General features: G+C 48.3%; 5 protein-coding genes across 5 annotated transcripts; 2 read left to right on the forward strand and 3 right to left on the reverse strand.

The window, feature by feature from the left end:
• Window positions 1–2,627: 2,627 nt before the first annotated feature.
• On the reverse strand, window positions 2,628–4,000 carry F4813DRAFT_196321 (Golgi apparatus membrane protein TVP18). The gene is made up of 4 exons (XM_049239504.1): window positions 3,837–4,000; window positions 3,742–3,757; window positions 3,397–3,498; window positions 2,628–3,328 (listed from the first exon to the last, which is right to left on the reverse strand). The coding sequence occupies exons 1-4, from the start codon at window positions 3,871–3,873 to the stop codon at window positions 3,028–3,030; spliced, it is 456 nt and encodes a 151-aa protein (XP_049096775.1). The 5' UTR covers window positions 3,874–4,000; the 3' UTR covers window positions 2,628–3,027.
• Window positions 4,001–5,673: 1,673 nt separating this feature from the next.
• On the forward strand, window positions 5,674–8,018 carry F4813DRAFT_369445 (cytochrome P450). The gene is made up of 2 exons (XM_049244426.1): window positions 5,674–5,802; window positions 6,026–8,018. The coding sequence occupies exon 2, from the start codon at window positions 6,157–6,159 to the stop codon at window positions 7,798–7,800; it is 1,644 nt and encodes a 547-aa protein (XP_049096776.1). The 5' UTR covers window positions 5,674–5,802; window positions 6,026–6,156; the 3' UTR covers window positions 7,801–8,018.
• F4813DRAFT_369447 (uncharacterized protein) lies at window positions 8,019–10,267 on the reverse strand. The gene is made up of 2 exons (XM_049244427.1): window positions 10,132–10,267; window positions 8,019–10,073 (listed from the first exon to the last, which is right to left on the reverse strand). Exon 2 carries the CDS (start codon window positions 10,015–10,017, stop codon window positions 8,092–8,094), a length of 1,926 nt encoding a protein of 641 aa, XP_049096777.1. The 5' UTR covers window positions 10,018–10,073; window positions 10,132–10,267; the 3' UTR covers window positions 8,019–8,091.
• A 466-nt stretch (window positions 10,268–10,733) lies between these two features.
• Window positions 10,734–13,040, forward strand: F4813DRAFT_369449 (cytochrome P450). The gene is made up of 4 exons (XM_049244428.1): window positions 10,734–11,213; window positions 11,293–11,903; window positions 11,993–12,541; window positions 12,663–13,040. Exons 1-4 carry the CDS (start codon window positions 10,879–10,881, stop codon window positions 12,806–12,808), a joined length of 1,641 nt encoding a protein of 546 aa, XP_049096778.1. The 5' UTR covers window positions 10,734–10,878; the 3' UTR covers window positions 12,809–13,040.
• Window positions 13,041–13,155: 115 nt separating this feature from the next.
• F4813DRAFT_369451 (nuclear protein 96-domain-containing protein) lies at window positions 13,156–20,288 on the reverse strand. The gene is made up of 6 exons (XM_049244429.1): window positions 19,628–20,288; window positions 19,444–19,548; window positions 15,634–19,331; window positions 15,271–15,516; window positions 13,605–15,218; window positions 13,156–13,547 (listed from the first exon to the last, which is right to left on the reverse strand). The coding sequence occupies exons 1-6, from the start codon at window positions 19,743–19,745 to the stop codon at window positions 13,443–13,445; spliced, it is 5,886 nt and encodes a 1,961-aa protein (XP_049096779.1). The 5' UTR covers window positions 19,746–20,288; the 3' UTR covers window positions 13,156–13,442.
• Window positions 20,289–21,216: the final 928 nt, after the last annotated feature.

Genomic DNA, 21,216 nt, shown 5'->3' on the forward strand with positions numbered 1-21,216 from the left:
AGGGGTTCCTAGAAAGCTTTGTGCATGGCCACTTACACGTTCGTGACTTGATTGGTTGGTGGTCGATGTATGTTAGACTTGGCCAGGTCAGCAACGTTAAGTCGATCTCGATTGGTATGTCGAGTAGAATGTCTATGTCTGTTCACTGTCCGCTGTCGACTGTGGTATTTGGGAATTTGGGTATTTGGTGGTGGTCTCTTATTCAATAAGAGTCTTTGAGGTTGTAAAGTGAGGAAGGGGGAAAAAAAGGATGTCCTTTTTCGTAGATGAAAATAAAAAGTAAACCTTGTCGAAAACGATGATGTAAAAGGTCGATCGGGATTAGCCGTAATTGGAATCAGAATTGCAACAAGCGGTTACCAATTGCGCAACCGAGCAAGTATAAGTTGAGGTATGTAAGTTCGTTCTTCATTAAACAAAGGGATTTTCTGCTTTTGAATATATTTGAATATATGTAAGTTTCGAATCTGTAACTAAGATCACGATGATGAAACTGAGAGGGACCCAGATGACTTTTATACTTGCCCACCTCCCATCTTACACCCTAGCAGACGGGGACCTAGCAGACGGGGACGGCATCTCCCAAGCAGTAGGTTATTAGTAACATCGGCTGCACCAGACAAAGTACCTGAAGCCGTTGGCGATGTCATGGAATGGAATAATATTGATTTCTATTAGCTACCAGCAATTCGTTTTGTACAAGGATGTGGATGTAATGTTGAAAAATTTTATTGTTGTACATACATACATGTATGTGTATGAGTCTACACTAATAGGTAAGGTACCTAGGTATTCGATGTACCCCGCATATAACTACCTCCTATATGCACATGAGGTATGTTCTCTTCCAAGTCACAAGCTCTTGCCGGCCGCAACAAATCGGCAATGAGGGGTACGCTCGGGGTACACACAACTGCAACTCACCATCCATCTCCTTTACGCCTGCAGGCGGTCTGGAGCTGAAACCTGACCAATTGCAACCGCGCAATAGGTCAATAACCCCTTAACCTAGAGCTCTTCAGCGAGAACTTGTAAACTTGTACCACCCCTCTGCCCCTCAACATATTCTTTTAGCGCGGATAGGTCAGGATGGGGTTAGTGCAAGTGATATATTAGGTAGAAAAAGAAACAGTATAATGACAGTATGAAAATACATGAAAATACATTTACGCAGTAACTCATATTTCAAAGCTATATCGTAATTATGTACATAGACTAAAGATTATCAGAACATTATGTATTTAAGAGTTCCGTCTTTAAGCTTTACTACTGCATATGTACCTACAGTACCTAGGTATCTACTTACCTACATGTAGGTATTCGTCTTCAATGCTTTTTCAATGCATTAAAACTTCTTATAGAATAAAAGTCTTACCTTGTAATGCCGCATCTACCATAAAACGCAAGTGTGACAAAACAGGCGCAAAATACTATGCGATAAACATACCTACTCCAATAATACATAAGTATACCCTAGGCAATCAGCCTCACATGTACCAAGAGACTACCTACCTACATTAGCTCTCAACCGATAGTCATCTGATTATGGGGTAAAAGATGCGTAGTGCGTCAGAGTTTTTACGGTGAATCGAGCAATAATGCATTGTGTACATATATAGGTTAGTAACCTAGGTACCTACATACATATAAAAGAACCACTCGGTGGGCTAGTGTAGGCCGGTCCCTGATCTGCTTTTCCGCTCTGCGGTCCGTCGAGCTTCTTCGATAAATACGTGCAGCACACCCGGCTCCTCTCTTTCGGTATGTAGCAACTCGGTCTATCGACAAGTTTGTGTCTTACACGGAGCATCACCAAGCATAAAACTGCATACATACCTTATGATTGATACGTACTAGAAGACTTGAAACCGCTTTGATAGGATGGCTGGATGGATGGCCATGAGTAAAACTCCGGTCTTAAGCGCAGCAGGGCAGACCGGTACATCATCGTGATCGCGCCTCCATCCTGGTTCCCCGCTTCGTGGGCCACGAATACACGCATCAGGTATGTTAAAAGCTAATTAACCTACCTAGGTTAGGTGGTTTATAGCTAGTCAGCTATAATAACGGTAGTAATCTTTTAACCTATGTAGAAATATCTTTCTTTTTACTTTAGATAAATAAACAAGACCATGGAACTTCTCGATTGAGTTTCACTACCGTAACTAATCCGATTTTCCACCCCAATTCTATCGTATCTACGCTATTTGACTATTTAAATACGTGATTGAGTCGTATATGCAATGTAAATCTTTGTCTTTGGACATTCTAGATGGTCAGATCGAGCTGGATGAGTTACCTATGAACTCATCGATCAGCTATGGAGACTTGAATAGTGGGGGTTTTATGTGGGGGGCTTAAGCTTCTATATATTATCTTCATGACGCTTTAGAGTCTAGATCTCCTCTTAGAGCAGCTGATCCCTTGCTCTAAAATTGCGGTAGATCAACGCTAACTTACCACTACGGTACTGTTGGGATCTCCTTGAATCTCTGGTAACTACCGGAATAATGGTTACCAATGGGATTTGATCAAGGGTATATCGACCGGTAGATAGACTAGAAATAGGTAACAATACTGAGGCTGCTACTCATATACTTATCCGTAGGCCAACAGTTAGATAAAGACCAAGTAGCACAGCGACGATAAGAGGTTCAAAAGCGGTATCCGATTCAAAACACCAGCACCAGACTGGGGTATCTCTTCCATTCTGGATGCATTAACGAGTCCGGGAAAACAAGAACATTCCGCAGCCGTCTTGCTTGCATCGTATTCCGTTACGCCGTTCCCTAAACATCAAAAGACAATGCAAACCCTCCCTTTTCCCTCCTTCTGCATAAAAGAACATGACCCAAAAGCTACACTCCCTCCACGCGACACAACTCCTTTTACTAAGCTTCCCTGGCGTTCGTTGATCATATTGGTAGTAATATTTCCTCGTCAGCTACCCCCTATATAAGCCAAGGGGTAGTAGTAGTGCGTTTGCCTAGCCTTCGAGGTTGTTGACTTGTCCACATTATTACCCGATCATACGATCATTTGTGCAACACCTGCACCGCCTAGCGTCTTGCTTCCGACGAAGGCCTGACCCTTGACACCAGCAAGGGCATAGCAAAGAGCCGTGAATGTTAGGACGACGGCGGCGGCGATCAAGGACGTTGCAGCGACGGCAATGCTAACCCACTGGATAATAGCCATGACGCCGTAAGTAGCGGCACGCATGTAGTTAGTCGAAACCTTGCGGATCGCAGCATCGAACGAGGCCGAGGTAGGGCAGATTCGGAGTAGGAGGGGTACCTCGATGAAGAGGATGACGAAGCAGGAGACACTGTCGATAACAGTTTAGCTTCCAGGTAATTTTTCCTATGCAGCCGTTCAGAAAGGAGAGGAACTTACAGAGCGAAGATGGCAAAGATGATGATGAGAGGGTGGAGGAAAAGATAGAACAGGTTCGAGACACCCAGCGCAAAGCATAGGAGCATAGACAAGATTCCAAGCCTATCCGAAGAGAAGTATGTTAGCCATCAATTAACCAGCCCCTCACAGATAAAACCAAACGTTGGGTATGAAAGCATAGATGCATAAACAATGTGGGTAGATTTGAGAATGGTTCTAGAAGCCAAAGTAGGCGTAGGGAGGTGATATTAATATTGCATAGCGGGAATATCGTATAGGTTGAACTTGGCCATGTCGCATGGGGTGGTCCAAAGGAAAACAAGTAGATCCCATCCGGAAGCTTACCATTGTCCGTAAATACCTTTTGCGCCGTTGTTAGCTTCTGCTCAATCACTAACTGGGGAGGCCATGGTGGCCTGATCAACAGATAAATGGCTTACTGAAGTTCCTCGTCGCAAACTCGTCCTTGAGAGACATCTTGAAGGTTGATAGTCGTCGATGAACTGACTGTATCGATAATATCGAAAGCGGGAGGTCGAAAGCCTTAACCGGAGACGGGCGCTGACGACGACTGGATAAATCGGGACGGGATGGGTCTGTTTGCGATTCGGTAGCAAAGGTCTTGTAGAATACCAATAAACCCAGCTAACGGTCTAGGTTACGTTTCTCGATCGTTTTATTCGTAATACTATTTCGAGGCAACGGCCGTAGTCATGAAAGTGTGTGGTTGTTTATGCTAGAGAAAACAAGCGAGGTCGTGGGCAACAAAGTTGTTGATGTTTAAATGTTTTTAAATGTTTTTTAAGAAGTTGAACTTGATGATGGCTGACTGTGTTTCTTGACTGTGGTTCTTTCTTGCGTCTGCCAGGCGTCTGTGTTACATTGCTCGTATTGTACAGATGTACAAACAATCCACATGAGCCAATTAGGAGCTTCGGTGGATCTGCAAATTCCCTAACCAATGGGCCTAAGTACGATTGTACCTAACGGACCCTTGGCAACCTGATACTACTTCGTTGTTCCGGCGGCGCCTTCTAGGCTAGGTACCTGCTGCGGCGCAACGAGCAGACGTGGACCTACGCACAAGCCACACCGACAACGTCAGCCGTTCTGCGCCGATCACCAATGACCGTAAATCGCCTGCCTTGCGTACCTCGGTATCATCAGACCTAGTCTAGATTCACCAGCCACGAATGTACCGCCAACATACCTTACATCACTTATATTCAACAACTATTAATCTACTTACTACTCGTAAATATATTTCGAATATGAGTAATAAGACTAGGACCTCCATTATCAACTTGCGATGAAGTACTCGCTCTCGATAATGCAGCCACTAAAACGTTCATATTGTGTGCTATTGAGATATACACTGACTATCTCTGATGAAAAGATCTTATTAAAGAAATATAACTTTCATTCCAGTCATTCCTTAGATTTATTGACAGCTTAACATCTACTACATGTGTGTATTCGCCAATCCAGTAGGTTCGAGAAGTGATCAAAAGAATTATAATAGAGGGCGTGTGTTTACTTGGTCTTTGGAATTTATTAACTAAGGTCAATACTAAACAACCTCAACTTAAGCCCTTTAGGACATTATAACTACCTAAAACAAAGCATGTGCTAAATCTATTTAACAATACTAACAATACTTGAGTAGCGATGCGAACTTCCCATTTATGTCTCGGGAGAGAGACGTTAGTTGTTACTATATGAATTTTAATATCGGCTGGTCACCATGTTTATAGAACCATTAACTAGCTTATATATGGCCCTTTAATTATTCTAAATATAGTTATCGTACGTACCTCTCAAAGAAGCTAAGTATGCTCTTGTTTACTTTAACCCTTACTTCCGCAATCAATCAAAGGAAGGGATACGATAAAAGCTATAGGTCTTACGAAGTACTTCTTTACTAAGACAACTCCATATTCTCCCTAAGCTAGGTATATTTCCATTCAAGTAGTAACACCAAATCTACAATACATCTTCCTAGGTTAGGTTAAAGTCTATTGTATAATCTTACCTACAAGACATGGTATTATACCCCTCATACCCTTTTTGAACCGACGAACCATTGATGTGAAGCGTTAACTACCTACCTACCAACATCAATTCAGGGGTAAATTGTACTCATGTACTCATTCAATTACAAGCATATATGCACCAATGAGGCGTCTTTTAGGGGAGCGGTTGGGTAAAGTGACAATCAATTCCTCGAGCTTCACCAATCCAATTGCGGGGGATCCTTGTTGATGTCACGTTATGATCTGTAATTATAAAAATTTATTAACTATTCGCCTCATAGTTTCTAGAAGTTGGAGTTTTTAAGAGTAGCAAGAAGGCTTGGTTGGACGTGTTTATATCTTACCTCGGACCAACTAATAAAACCTCGAGTCTGTAAGTCGTACTTCTCTCCTTTAGTTAATCCGATTTGGGGCAAGACACAGTCTCAAGACACAACTTGGAGAAAGCAGCGTCTTGTAGACTTTGGCAATGTGCTAGAAAAAGTCGTCGTGTCGTTGAAAGGGTTTACTGCCAAGTTGCTTCTTATTTAGTCTCTAATTCTCTGATATACCAATACACCCACCAAAAGGTCGGTTCGCTAACTCAAAGCTTACAGGTGATAGCTCACAAGCTATCGTCATGAGGTTATAGAACTAAACGAAGCTCGCCAGAGTTGTATGTACAGATCTAAGTTTGAAGCAAATCCGCAAATCCGCAAAGAAAAATAGAAAAAAAGAAAAAAAGACAATGGCGTTCAGTGAACTCGCCCCAGACTGGTGGCCCTTCTCAGCCGGCACCGCGGCCATCGTCACCTTCATCACCGTCTACTTCGTCGCATACCAACTCTCGTCGCGGAAGACCGATCCGCGCGAGCCCCCCGTCATCGCGCCCGCCATCCCCCTGGTCGGACACCTGCTAGGCATGGCGCTGCTGGGCGGGCGGTACGTCAAGAACCTCGGCATCCGCAACCGGCAGCTTCCCATCTTCACCCTGCCCGTGCCCGGGTCGCGCATCTACGTCGTCACGGACCCGTCCCTCGCAGCCGCCGTCCAGCGCGCGTCCCGCATCCTGTCTTTCAACCCCGTCGTGCCCGACGTCGTCCAGCGCGTGCTCGGCCTCGACGCCGCCGCCGTCGACATCACCCGCAAGAACCTCGACCCCGGCCCCGGCCCCGGCGCCGAGCGCGGCTTTCTGCCCGACATCCAGGACATGGTTTCCGCCTGGCTCGGCCCCGGCGAGTACCTGGGCGAGCTGAGCTTGGACGCCGCCGCCGAGATGAAATCCGAGATTGCTGCGTTTGCTGCGTCTCCCTCCTTGGGCCGTGGCGCCACCGACCTGCTCGCCTGGGTGCGCCACCTCGTCACCTCGTCGACCGCACGGTACCTCTACGGGCCGGAGAACCCCATCGCGCTGGAACCCGCGCTCGAGGGCTCCTTCTGGGACTTCGACCACGGGCTGGGCGCGCTGCTCGTGAACATCGTCCCGTCCGTCACCGCGCGCCGGGCCTACGCGGGCCGGGAGAAGCTGTCAGCCGCGTTGCTCGCGTATCTCGAGGCGGGGCGACACATATCCTGCGGGTCGAAAATCGTCCAGAAGCGCGTGGACATTGCGCTCGCGCACGGCTGGGCGACGCCTGCCATCGCGCGCGAGGAGCTTTCGTTCCTCTTCGCCGGCATCGTCAACGCGACCACCTCGACGTTCTGGATCCTGCTGCACCTATACGCCGACCCGGCGCTCCTCGCCACCGCGCGCCGGGAAATCGAGTCCGTCCTCTCAGCGCGCACCGCCAAGCCAAGCTACGGCCTGCGCGTCGCTGATCTCCGGGACAAGTGCCCCGTCCTCGTGGCCGTGTACCGCGAGTGTCTACGCCTCGGATCCGACACGTACTCGACGCGCGTCGTAAAGGAGGACCACCTCCTCGCGAACCAGTACTTCCTGAAGAAGAACGCAGTCGTGCAGATCGCGGGCGGCGTGATCCACGCGGACCCGCGGATCTGGGGCGCGGACGTCTCCGACTTCAACCCCAGGCGGTTCCTCGACAAGACCAACAGCAACTCCGATGCCGAGGCCCTAAACCCCGAAGCCAGTTCTAAGCCCCGACAGAAGCAGAGCAACGCGTTTCATCCGGCGGCGTTTCGCGCCTTCGGCGGGGGCAAGACGTTGTGTCCCGGCCGCCACTTTGCTATGAATGAGATCCTGGTTTTCGTTGCGTTGGTAGTGTTGCAGTTCGATATGAAGCCTGCTCGCGGTGGGAAGATCGAGGTGCCACCGAAGAACGACGGCGTTTTGCCCGTGCATATTCTGGAGCCGGGGCGCCCTGTTGAGGTCGTGATCTCGAAGCGTGAAGATGGATTCGCCCAGGGCGGGTTGGATGTCGAGTTTGCTATGTGATAGTAGGGAGGGTTATCGCCCCTATACTTAGGAAGAGTTTCTAAGATGTCTATACGATGATGGCTATGGCGATGAGTATATATGGGTTATATGAGAAATGTTTTTACTGGGTGTAGGGCTACACTGGCAAGGACTTAATATAGGTAGGTAGTGTAAGACCGCGAGAACGTGTATATAATTAATTAATATATATCTCTATGAGATCAGGTTCTATATATGTAGGTATATTGTTATCATTCCCAAGCGGGAGCTAAGGAAATCTTTCTATGGTCTAATCTACGTCTATGTGTGCTAGGCACAACGCTGTAACCACTCATCTAAACGATTTCGTTTCCGCCAGATAGCGCGTTCAGGGTGCCCGCGGTCACGTTCAGTCAAGTCCCTGAAGATTTGGCGATACATCGGGGGCACGCGCTGCGACTGCAAGATATCATCCACTGCGAACCCGGAGCCGTTCTCGATCAAAGTCACCCTATCAGCTTGTCTGACGTATGCGAGATCTTTCGCGGGCCCGAAGCTAGGTTGTGTTGCGGGCCGCGTGCTGCTCTTAGGCGTGATCTCGACCAGCATCTCCGAGAGTCCTGCGAAAAACGTCGGCGAATCGTCCGAGGGCGATGCAAGCGTGTAGATGGGGGAGGTATTCCTGGCGGAGACCGGGAGCCATGTGTTGAAGTTCGGTCTGTAGTAATCGTGTTGTGAAAGCTCATGCCAGCGACACCGTTTGCCGGCCATGTAGTCGCACGCAGTGCGATCATCTGAGAAAGACGGCTCTGTTACAATGGTTGGAGGTCGGGGTGCTGGATAGGGCTCGTCGTTCCCGCAGGGGAGAGCCTCGGTATGATAGTAGCCCTTAGGCCAGCGGTAGTCGAACACCTTCAGCACAGAGGAATAAGCACTACCTGCGACGAAGCGCTCGAGACCCCGCGAGAGCAGAGCATTGATCGGGGTCGAGAGATCGAAGTTGTCTTGGAATATTTGGTCCACCGGAGATGGTGTACGGAGGTCTTGGAGACGGATTATTCCATCGTCCCACGCACTGAGCACGGCGTTTCCGCTGCCGTTGCCGAGTGAGCTTGTATCCACGGGTAAGATTGCCCTCGCTGTTCTGAGCTTATGGTCATTGGTAGTATCATGGTCATTGCTTGTCTTCGCAGCGAAAGATATGTCAACCCCCGTTGGTGTGTATTTCAGATACTGAAGTGGCTTATAACCTTTATTCAGGCCTACCGCTAGAGTGTCTCGATTCACGAATTTAATGGTCCGGATAAACTCGAAGGCTCCTGACTGTGAATCGTCCTTTAATACTAGAGCGTCGTCCGCCCAAACGTATGGCGTAGCACCTGTTTCCAAGCCATCCTCGCCATTTGCATTGCGAACAGGTTGCACGTCGTGATTAAGAGAGTATGTTAAGATACTCTGCTTGGTTGCTGCTGCGAGTGTGCCTTGCTTGTAGTTGACATCCAGGGACTGGATATCGGCCTGCCGGAGAGCTTTGGCATCGAGCTCGGAAGATGGGTTACAAGAAGCCCGGAACTTTAACAGCGCGTCCCCAAAATTTGAAGCACCCATCGACAACAAGTGGAGGTGACCACCGGCCCTGCCTACTAACACTTGTGATTCGCTTTCCTGGCCATAATTGTATTTGCTATCCTTTAGGATAGATACACAAGTTACGTCATCCTTGCCTGAATGGTATCCAGCTGTAGCGCCTCTGCTACTGAACCACTCATCATTGGAAGCTTTGGGCCCTCGGGTATGGCGCAGCAAACCAAAGATGTCCTCGCCGGCACCCCAGAATACGAGTTCCTGAGCGTCATTGCCTTTCCGTTGGTGATGGGCATCAACTATGAAGTTGCTAGGGATAGACTGAGAAGTACCGAAGCGGTTGAAGACGCGCCCGCGATGCTTCGCGACGGGTTTGATGGCACTAATAGCTAAGGCACGTCTATCCCAATCTCTCGACTGTGAAGTTAGTGTATAGGCACGTTCCCGCCATTCATGCACGGACGAAACTTCAGACAGTTTGAATGTGTTGAAGCGCGATTTGACAAATATACGCCAACCACTCTCAGTAACAAGATGATGCAAGCCTTTAGAAGATGCCGCCAAATTGGCAACGCTCTTTGCCGTATCTAAGTAGGTGAGCACAATGTAGAAAATATCGTCAGGTAAGGTCGTCAGGCTTGGGGCCTCGTCGGAGATTCTAAGGAGCTCCATGGAACTTGAAGTTGGTGTATGTTGGTATATGTTGGTGTAGTTATGGTTTATAAAAGCTGAAGTCTGGTGTAAGTTGGATAATGTGTGTATTTGTATGTGTATTTACTTATTTACCAGGTTATATATGACGTAGGCTCGTGGCAACTCTTGTTCGTATGAAGAAAAAGATATAATTGCAATGTAGATTAACAAGAGACCATGTCGCATCAAATAGAGTGAATGTGTTTAAAATATTTCATTTATAGGAAAGTTAGAGAATTATTAAAAGGAATATTAGTGTGAATAGTGCGAATAATGCGAATAGTGCAAATAATGCGAATAGTGCGAATAGTGAATGAGTCAAAGGCTTTGACTCAGTAAAAGCCAACCCCCGTTTTATAGCCAATCATTCATACTTGTCATCCTCATCAATCCCTGTAGCGTCATTGCTTTAACAGGTAGGTTAGGCTATTGCTTTTTACCTTCCAATCAAGACTTGGATAATTTAGAAACTAATCCAACACGGTGACTTATACGTTGGAGTAACGATTTCTTTTCCTTGGTCTTGTTAAGTGCAACGTTATGATACATACGAGATACTCGGACCCCGGCTAAATTAAAATATTGCATTAAACACTACCGATGCATCGAGCGGGGACCGACTTCGATCGATAAGCATTGCTCCTTATATTAAAAACTTATGTTGGGAGATACACACAGCTCGATAGACTTCACAAGCAAGATCGAGATCAGGGACTCAAAACTTTTAATAAGAATATGTAATACATATATTAATTTCTTGAATATACTTACTACATATTTTATTTTGAATATTTTGAATATTTGTAAATACCTAATTACATAAAAACACCACCCCCTATCATGGCGATATCTAACATTTCCGATCTCTATATACCAGCTACACTCACAATCACCGCTGTTCTAATCTATAAATACATATTCTATCCCACCATATTCTCTCCTCTCTCCAGAATCCCCACCCCTCACTGGTCGTGCTCCGTCTCGCCGGCCTGGATCCTATGGGTTCGCTTCAACAGCCGTGAGAACCGGACTCTACACTCCATCCACCGGACACATGGCCCTGTCGTGCGCATCGGCCCCAATGAGCTGAGCGTCAACAACATCGACGCCGTCAAGACCATATACCAGGGCGGCTTCGATAAGCACGAGTGGTACTCGCTCTTTGACAACTATGGGTATCTATTCATCTTATACCTCTCCCCCTATTTTCTCTGCTTCTCACAGCGAATAAGTAATGCTAAACTGTATATACAGCGTCCCATGCATGTTCTCCTCCGCGCACGCAAAACACCACTCCCTGCGCAAGAGGATGGTGTCCCACGTGTACTCCAAGTCGTACATCAACGCCTCGCCGGCCCTCGCCGCGCAGGCCGACATCATCATCAATTCCCGGCTGCTACCCCTTATCCGGGAATCTGTCTCGGCTTCTCAGCAACCGCATGGCATCGACGTGCACTCGTTGTTCTGCGCTGCCGCCATGGACTTCATCTCGGCGTACTGCTTCGGGATGCGGCGGAGCGCTGACTTTATCCGCCGTAAATCCTATCGTGACCACTGGCTCTCGCTGTATACCACCCGCAAGGGCTACGGCTTCTTCGCCCAGGAGCTCCCGCGACTCTCGAGGGTTCTGAGTGCCGTCGGTCTCGATCCTACACCCGCTTGGGTTCATGCTGCAAATAGAGAGCTTGAGGCGTGGTGTAAGGAGTTGAGTGATGCTACAGTACACTTCTTAGAGAATGAAGGAGCGGGCGAGGAGTCTGCTATCAACACAGCGGATGATCCGGTCGTTGTGCGTGCTCTGCTGGCTGGTATCGAGAAGGAGTATGAGACGAGCGGCACGGCATCGCCGCTGTACACGACTGCCAGTATGTAACATGGGAAACCCCCCCTATCTCCCCCTTTACCTACTTACGGAGCGACGAACTCCAAAATACCTACTAAGCCCCCATCAAAGTCCAACAACGCGATCTCTCAATCGCCTCCGAGATCCTAGACCACGTCCTAGCCGGACAAGAAACCACCGGCGTCGCACTTACATACCTCTCCTACCAGCTATCCCAATCCCCCGACCTCCAGCGCGCCCTGCGCTCCGAACTCCTCACCCTAAACCCCCGCCCCCAAATCGGCCACGACGACGACGGCAAGGCACCGCTCCCGGACTCGAAACAACTCGACAGTCTGCCCCTTCTGCACGCCGTAGTCATGGAAACAATCCGCCGGTACGCCCCCGCCGGCGGTCCAGAGCCGCGCGTCACGCCTCCGCCATCCTGCCGCATCGGTCCGTACGAAGTCCCCGCCGGCGTTCGCGTCTCCGCTTCGGCGTATAACCTGCACCGCGACGAAGCAGCATTTCCCGACCCGGAGACGTGGGACCACACGCGGTGGCTTCGCCGAGGAACAGACCTTGGAGAAGACAGCGACGGGAAAATGGACGTGAACCGGCATTTCTGGGGCTTCTCGAGCGGCGGAAGGATGTGTCTGGGATCGAACTTCGCCATGCACGGTCTGTAACCCCCTTCTTCTTCGCCGAGCTCTACTATTTCGGATTCCCTCTATTCCATACGATCGTCCATGTTCAACGGCTGGCTAGCTAGCTAACGTGAAGACTCGTCGGCTCCATGTAGACATAAAACTCCTCGTCGCAGCCATCTACGCCAACTACACCAGCCATGTCGTAGACGACAACGGTATAGAACAGACTGACGCCTATACGGGGCACCCAAAGAGCAATTCGTTGTATCTGCGCTACGAGAGAATCGGGGCGGAATAGGGTGCGTTTAATTTAACCTGCATCCTATATATCACTACCATGTTATGCTACGCACGCAGTGTAGCTCTGGATTTAGCAGATATAGGTTCAGATATAAGTTGGGTGGCTATATCATAATACCCTATGAATAAATTACACAACTTAAAGCTGTCAAAATTGAATATAAAGGATGTATATAAATTAGGTAGTTAGCTATTAACTCTTAATAGAACTACTGAGATTGTAAATGTCACCAAGCTGATATTCCACATTTGAAGCCGACCATCAAATAGAGTACACTGAATAGAGTAGAATGATACCTACTGACCTCAGATCTACCAACATACATCACACAATAAGAGTCATACTTGGGGATTAGCAAATTTTATGCTATCTACTTTATTATGCTACACGAATACAATGATCTTCTGCTGTCGTCCCTATGACACCAGAAATTCCGAACATCATGATTCTCGATTACGGGCTGGTTTAATCGGCCCTCCCCTAACCTATGCTTAGGCTAAGCCATGCACATCGCTAGCCCCATCGAAGAACTATCTATCTACTATAGGGTACTGTCATGCTTCATACAGAAATGGGTGCTTATGTTATCTGTTTCATTCCTTCTTATAATATTGCGGCTTGAAGGTTCTTATTAGCCTGCCATCACGGTTGAGTAATGCGACCAGGCGAGGTCCCTGGAATGCTTCAGCAAAACGTCCTCCGTCAGAGGTAGGTGCAATATGCGCTCGTGTTCCATCTAATTCGCAACGTTAATGCTGTATCTGATAAGTTTGGGTTTAGAAAAATAACTTACCTCTCCTGCCTTCGCCATACCTGTAACCACCTTTGCCACCTCAGCCGCCATGTCTGTCAAAGCCGCATATTCTGTAATACCAGCTTCGGGGGTATTTCCATGCATGGCCGGCAACCCTTCGAGTAGAGCATTGACCAAAACAGGGGACGGATTCTCTGCTCGTCGTTGACAACCCATCAGTTGAAGGAACGCCTTGTAGATTTCGCCGCCGACGTTCCAGTCGGGGACCTGCGAATGGTAACCTTCGAATTGTTGCAGTAGGTCGGCTAGGGTGTCATAGTCACGCTCGATAATAGTGGCCGGAGCAACCTCTTTAATAAAAGTGCGATGAGCTTCAGCCCACGACTCTGCACGAAGAAGGCACTGAACTTCGGCGCTTGCGTCTTTCTTGACGCTCCGCGCAAATAGTGCCTTCGAGTGCCAAATCCACTGCCTTGGAACCTTGAAGTCTGTTGTGAGTTTTATGAAATTGTTCGAGTCTTCGTTCCCGATTAATCCGGCGTGTCTACATAAGTGGTCCTGAATCGCTTTGCATCGAGCCTCAGGATCGGTAAGATGTAGTAGAACGAAGGTTGCTTCAAGCCAGCTACCCTCGTTCGTCAATTGTGATGCAAAAGAGATAGTCACAGCATCGGACTTCTCAATGGCATTCTTCCCGAACGAGACACGTCCGGTAGATGTCAACGCTTGTCCTAACTGCCAGCATAGTCGGAAGTCAAGAGGGGATAATTGAGAATTTTCCGGTCGTAGTACCGCTTCCAAATCCACTTGGGTGTCCGAGTATAATCGCAACAATCCCCAAAGCAGATCCTCTCGTAGATCCTCATCTGGATCATTCCAGATGCCCTTTATGCCATGTTCTATGAACCATGTAGTAGGCGGCAGTTCCCTGTCTTGTTCCACGTCCTCCTTATACTTTTCCACAGCATCCGCAATGCTATCTTCCGTTGAGGTCGCGTACCAAAGCCTTAGTCCAAAGGCTTGCTGCCAATTGAGACCAAATCTCTTCGAGATTAGGAACGACTCTGTACGATTCTCCAATGCCCCTTTGGTTCCTTCACAGGCACAAACATTGCCACTGAGCATTTCGTAAAGCGCGCGAATCGGTTGCGAGAATTCGGATAGAACATTTGCATCTTGCCACTCCTTCATCTGTTCTTTTATATCTTTCTGAACAACATCGTTAGCACCAATGAGAGAAATCAATGTAGCTAGGCGAAAGTTTTTGCCATCAAGGAGATGCTTGCAAGCCTCGGCGATTCGGTGACCAGACAAAGAAGCCAGGGCCTTTTCTTCGCTTGATCCGGCCATCGCGGCCGTCTTATTCGTCTGGTCTTCTACCATACGCTCCCAAAACCGTGATAGATTCTCCCGGCGAAGCTTCTCCGGCGCATCGGGGTCAGTTTGAAGGTCTGCGGGAACCTTAATACTGTCGAAAAGTACGCTAGCAAGCTCCCATACGAGTTTCTCGTGCTCCTCGGCTGAATTCTTGGCGTTGCCTCCAACAGAGAAGTCCTTCAGTACTGTCTTTGGGTTCAATCTAACAGTTGGTACGCCGTCGATAAGTTGAACTTGTGCTAATTTGGTGTGCGCATCAATGGCTCTAGCTGACATCTGAATATGTTACATTAGCGATCATTTAGAATACTGAGGTTTTTCAACATACCTCATTCGTGAATTTGGCAATTCGGATATCCTGTGATTCCGATACTATACCACCTTTTAACACCATCATGAGTCCATTTTTTTCAGATAAACGACTTGATCTCCCAAATGCCGAGCTACTAGGAGTCGCAGAAAATACGAGCGTGCCATTTGGGCCCCAGGTTGGTCGTATGGTGTCGTGCCAAATCCGGTCTTTTTCGTCCATCTTACTTTCATCGAGGTGCTTAGTGAGTCGTTTGTATGGCCACTATAATTCAAAGTTAGCAAATACAATTTAAAACTAGAATATAGTAACTCGTATAATGATATCTGTTCGTTATATTCGAGCGCGATAAAAGGGATAGCGACAAAACGTAGTACTGACCTTGACACCGTTTGGGCGCACAGATGCTTGTAGATTCTCAGCCGGAGTCTTGGCCTTTTCAAACAATGAGTTCATCAAATCAATACTCGTTGCAAAACCCCGGCTATCCGGTACGATGCGTTTCTTTGTAGGAGATGCCTCGCGAGGGGCCTCATCTAGCGCACGATAGTGATCGGTTTCGTTGATTGTTTTTAAGAGCGCCCTATCCCGCTTTTTTGGGCTAATCGTCTTGCTGAGCATGTCCATCCAGTCATCTCCGGATGAGACCTGAACTTTCATCGGTGTCGCCGAGCCTTTTATTGCTCGCATCCGGGCTCTCATGATACCGGCAGGGGTCTCTGGCACAGTGTCGAACTGCGACCCGTCGAACGAGTTGTCGTCACGCTCCGCGGCAAGATGCTGTCCGAGGGAAGCACTCGCATCTTCGTGTGCCTCGGACGTCGCATATTCATCGTCCATATCGTCTTGATCCACAGGGACAAGAGCATTGGACGTAGAACCCACGGAGCGATTACCTAAAAAAGACGGCTGGGGTCCAGCAACTGCCGCCATTTCCGCCTCGTCTTCGACGTAAGAATCATGATCAGGATCAAAAGCACCTGGTGGTGCAGGATGGCTTCGTTTACCCTTCAAAATGTCACTCACATCGGACGCAGCATCATCAGAACCAGGAACTGGCGATGGCGATTGGGCCCTTTTTAATGGGTAAGTCAATGGGCCAGCGGACGACTTGACTTCACTCTCCTCGTCCTCATCAGACTCGTCTAGCCCGTACGTAGTGAAGTGTTCCACTGAAAAGGTCCATTCGCCTGTTTCCGTATTGTAGTTCTCAAGTTTAGTGTCCGGAATTCTTTTTAAGCGTTCGATATGTCTCGTCAGTGGAATAGGCTTTCCTTTCCGAGAAGCACGAGGCCACGAATGCTCAAGGTTAATCAACGCGGGAACGTTCAAACCTTTGCCAACAGGCGGCTTTTTAGCAGCATTGGGATACACGGTTGCGGACCGCGTTTCGAGGATGACGATGTTGTCGAATATATTGTCGATATCGACTGAAGTCAGGTCAACAGGCACCCTGAACTTAACATAGCCAACGTTCTGGCGTCCAACAGTGAAGTTGGGGACCTTTTGGCGTTGGACCCTATTCATGAGTTGGATTTCTTCCTTAGTTGGTTTCATCCAATAATTACCAGGTTCTCCACCAGAGGCGGCTGTCGCTGAGTTACGGCCTTCGGGCGAGACGGCTTCCTCTTCATGTACCACCGCTAGCTCGTTACCCTTCACCTGCTCCATTTCGGGGACAGAATTTGACTTGGAGCCGTTAACTCCATTGACGTTTTTCGGTCGAACATAGCCTAACTGTTCTGCGCTCGGAGTGGAGTTGTTTGATCCATGTGCAGCTTCTCCATCTTCAATGGCATCAACATTGCTAGTATCAAAGCTGACTCGTTTGGTTAGCTTTCGAGAACTGTTGGGAGTCTCGGGCAAACTCTTGTCTTTTGTAGGAGTTGAAAACAAATCACTGCGTAAATCCTTATTGATAACAAGTTTTTTGACGCTGCCACCGCCATACAGCCTTGATCCAGAGCTAGCAGAGAATGCACCAGGGGCCAACAGGCTATCCTCGATATTGAAGTTCCGTCGAAGACTGCTCGACGAGACACTCTTAGCAAGGGAGCTGCCTAGACTACGTGACAAACTACCACCGCCTAACAGACTTTGCGCCAGTGCACCTGGGGTGCTAGATACGCTTGAGGAGCTGTTTGGAGTCCCGTAGGTGCTGTAAGAGAAGCCATACCCACGCTTCTGCGGCGTAACAAATCGAGACGCAGAGGCTGGGTTCAGCTTATAATAGGGGAGAATAGAGGGCCGCCTAGCTTGCTTGTTTTTCGACGGCGTTGCAAGTGGGCCGGGATCAGACACCTCGTTGTTGCCTAGGTTAGCAAATAGAGACCCGTACGCTGTTGGATCATTAATGCTTGCAGTCAAAGACGGTATAGCCTGGTTGCCCTGCAAACTGCCAAACAAAGAGCCTCCCATCCCATTATTCTGCGGCTGCTGCTGTGTAGTCGACGTCCCGAATATGGATGAGCCCTGTTGCTGGTTGGATTGGCTTCCAAAAAGGCCACCGCCGACCGTCTGTGTGGTACTTCCGAACAGACCTGGCTTCTGCTGGGATTGGCCAAGACTCGAGCCGAAGAGGCCGGAATTTTGTTGTGGTTGCTGCTGATTCTGATTATTCTGACCTAAACCTCCAAACAAGCCACCTCCAGTATTGGTGTTCTGAGCCGCACCAGTGTTCCCAAATAGCCCAGAGGTACCAGTGCCAGTGGCAGGTTTGTTAAAAAGCCCACCAGACTGATTATTGGTTGCTCCAAAGCCACCGCCGGTATTACTCGATGCGCCAAATAGACCGCCACCGGCTCCAGGAGCGGCTGTGGTGCTCCCAAATAGGCCTGTCCCTGCCGGCTTCTGTTGTGTATTGCCAAATAGGGACGATCCGGGTTGTTGTTGATTCTGGGTCCCAAAACCACCGCCGCCTCCGCCGCCGCCGCCGCCGCCACCGAACACACCACCAGTATTCTGCTGGTTCGCATTGCTGAAGAGGCCAGTTCCAGCAGTCTGGTTGGTATTGTTGGTGTTACCGAAGAGACCACCACCTCCAGCCGTATTATTGTTGGTACCAAAACCACCAGTATTGCCGCCGAAGCCACCTGTAGTATTGTTACCTGTATTGCTGAAACTGAAACCGGACTTCTGCTGATTATTGGCGTTCGAGAACAACGAGCTTCCGGTGTTGGCATTCGTAGATCCGAAACCAGTGCCAGTATTACCAGTGTTGAACCCAGTGTTTCCAGTGCCAAATACACCACCGGATTGCGCCGGTTGAGGCGTCGCAGAGCTGCCAAATAAGCCGCCTGTCGGTGCTGGCTTGTTGGCGCTAAATAGACCACCGCCAGCACTGGTGTTGGTGCCAAAACCACCCGCGGTGGAGTTATTCTGTGCTCCAAACCCACCAGATGACGGGGCATTACTGAATAAACCGCCACCGGTATTCGCAGTCGGGTTCGAGGTGCCAAATGAATTTGTTGGCTGGTTATTCGTGCCGAATGCACCAAAGCCGGAACCGACACCGAAGGTCCCAGTACCTGAGGTGCCGCCATAACGACGTCCGGCTGCGTAATCAGCAAGTCTTAGCTCTTCCGCGGACCATTTTTTGTACGGGTCCTGGAATAGGATATTCTGGAAAGAGTTCTGCGCAGAGCTGGCAGGGCTCTCCTTTTCTACCAAGGGCTGGAAGTTCGTAATATTACCAGTACCAGGAGGGTCGCCCACCGGACCCAGTGCTGTACTGGTGGGAGCGTTCGATGTGCTACCAAATGCGCCAAAGCCAGTCGAGGTGCCGGTATTATTAGTCGTGGTCCCACCTCCAAAGAGCCCAGTGCCTGTCGTTCCAGTGTTCGAAGTTCCAAAGGCCGGTTTATTATTGTTTCCAAAGATGGACGAACCAGTACCGCCACCACTACCGCCACCAAAAGGGCTTGATGTTGAAGCGTTGTTTGTAGCTCCGAAGCCGCCACCGAAACCACCCGATGTCGATGTGGTAGAGGCACCAAACAAGCCGCCGCTCGTAGGTGTGCTGCCGAAAGCAGGCTTGGAAACAAACGCGCCGCCGGTATTGCTCGTCGATCCGAATGCACCTGCAGAGAAACGTATTAGTATCCTGATTAAAAATAGCACTCAAAGCAAAGTGCATGAAAAGTTTAGATCGACAAAAGCCAAATAAAATATTGGTGGCCATATGCCACTTACCGGTGTTGGTACCGAAGCTGGACGGTGTGCTCCCAGAACTGAATAGGCCACCTCCTGTATTGCCGGGAGCACCAAAGCCGCTGGTGGTAGTATTTGCGCCAAAGCCTTGAGGAACCACGCCGAGTTAGTTGGGTGCTGGGGAAAGAATAAAAAGGGATCGAGGAGTATCAAGGAAGAAGCCTACCTGGTGTATTGGTCGCGTTATTGTTACCGAATCCACCGAATCCAGTAGAGGTATTGTTGGAGTTGCTGCCGAAGCCGCTACCGCCAGCACCGGTGCCGAATCCACCGAAAGCCGACATGGTGATAGTTCGATATATTAGAATGGGATTAAGTTAGCTCGAGGCACGCGGCCTGCGAGATGGTGAAAGAGCGCGTCTGACGCGTGGAATCGAATTTGGGAGGAGAGACAACGCTAAATAGAAGAAGACATGGAAGGTAAACGGTCAATAGCCGAGATAACGGTCGGTTGATTCCGATGTAGAAGAGTGTCGTGGGAGTAATTAGGCGATGATGCGCAGGGTAAAAAGTATCGCGAACTGGGGCTCAATTTTTTTTTCTGCGATCCGCGCTGCTGGGGCGTCGAGAGAATCTGATGTATGAAGATGTCTCAATTCCCCGTGGAAAAGCGAGGAATATAGATGTAAGAGAAAATATGGCAAAGACTGTTGTAGAATAAGAAGTTAATGGCTACATGCGCCAGGTACGGTACCCGACTAAGGAAAGAAACAAATCTGTGATTTGTAGTAGATGCGTAGATGTGACGGTTTAGCCTTGGGGGAAAGTAGTAAGGTAGAGAGAATTGACACGGTTGGGTTCAATGCCCAGGATAAGGAGGAGGCCGGACCACCTCTGGCTCACCACTACAGAGTTTAGACTAGGTAAATAGTGGGCCCACAAGTTTGCTGCGCACCTGTACCTGCCAGAGGCCGTTTGCAAGTACATGCCTAGCTAAGGTACATATTACCGTCGTACCTTCTCACTTATATATATATAACATTGATACTTCTTTTGAAGCTTTTTTTGATGTAGATTATATAAAGCACCAAGCGCACTTAGAATTTTAGCAAATTGAGGTGTTTATTCGATGAAGAGTGAGTGTTTTTATTCTCAACATTAGGTGTACAAAGTAGGTAGAAACCAGTCACCGGTCACGCGCATGTAAAATTTACATATTCCTGCCTGCCCTTGTCTGCCTACTCGAGTTACCTAAAGCCATACATACAATATAGAAATTATTTCACGATCTCTGCATTTCATACAATATAATGTTAGGCATGCAAATGTCGAGTAGATGAATTCCCGAGAACATATTTAATGGCATGCAGCGATTATGTAATAGTTGGTGAGGCTGATGAGAGGGAGCTTAGGCCGCAGCCTATATGTAGCCTAACTACATATGGAACCCAGTAGGGTGAGCTTTATTTATATTGTGGCTTTACTTCTAGGTATAGTTCATTTTCATTTTTATATTATAAAGTTCTCGCATAGTTACTGTATCAATAAGTCGCAACTATTTTTCTCTTATTCTACATGAGCCAACCAGGAATCACAATTCAGAAATTATCATGACCATTCAAGTTGAGTTGAACATGGATATAATGAAATATCAACAAACTTACTCCTCACCTCTCACCTCTCACTTGGGCAGATTATATAAAATGCTTAGTGATATGTATATTTTAACATAAGACAACCAGTTCAGTATGAATTTGAGAGGTAATTATTTCCTTTCTAAAAAGCATTTATGATGTATTTAATAAATCGTAGTGA

Source organism: Daldinia decipiens (assembly GCF_022478715.1).
Source record: "Daldinia decipiens strain CBS 113046 unplaced genomic scaffold F4813scaffold_34, whole genome shotgun sequence".
NCBI lineage: Eukaryota > Fungi > Ascomycota > Sordariomycetes > Xylariales > Hypoxylaceae > Daldinia > Daldinia decipiens.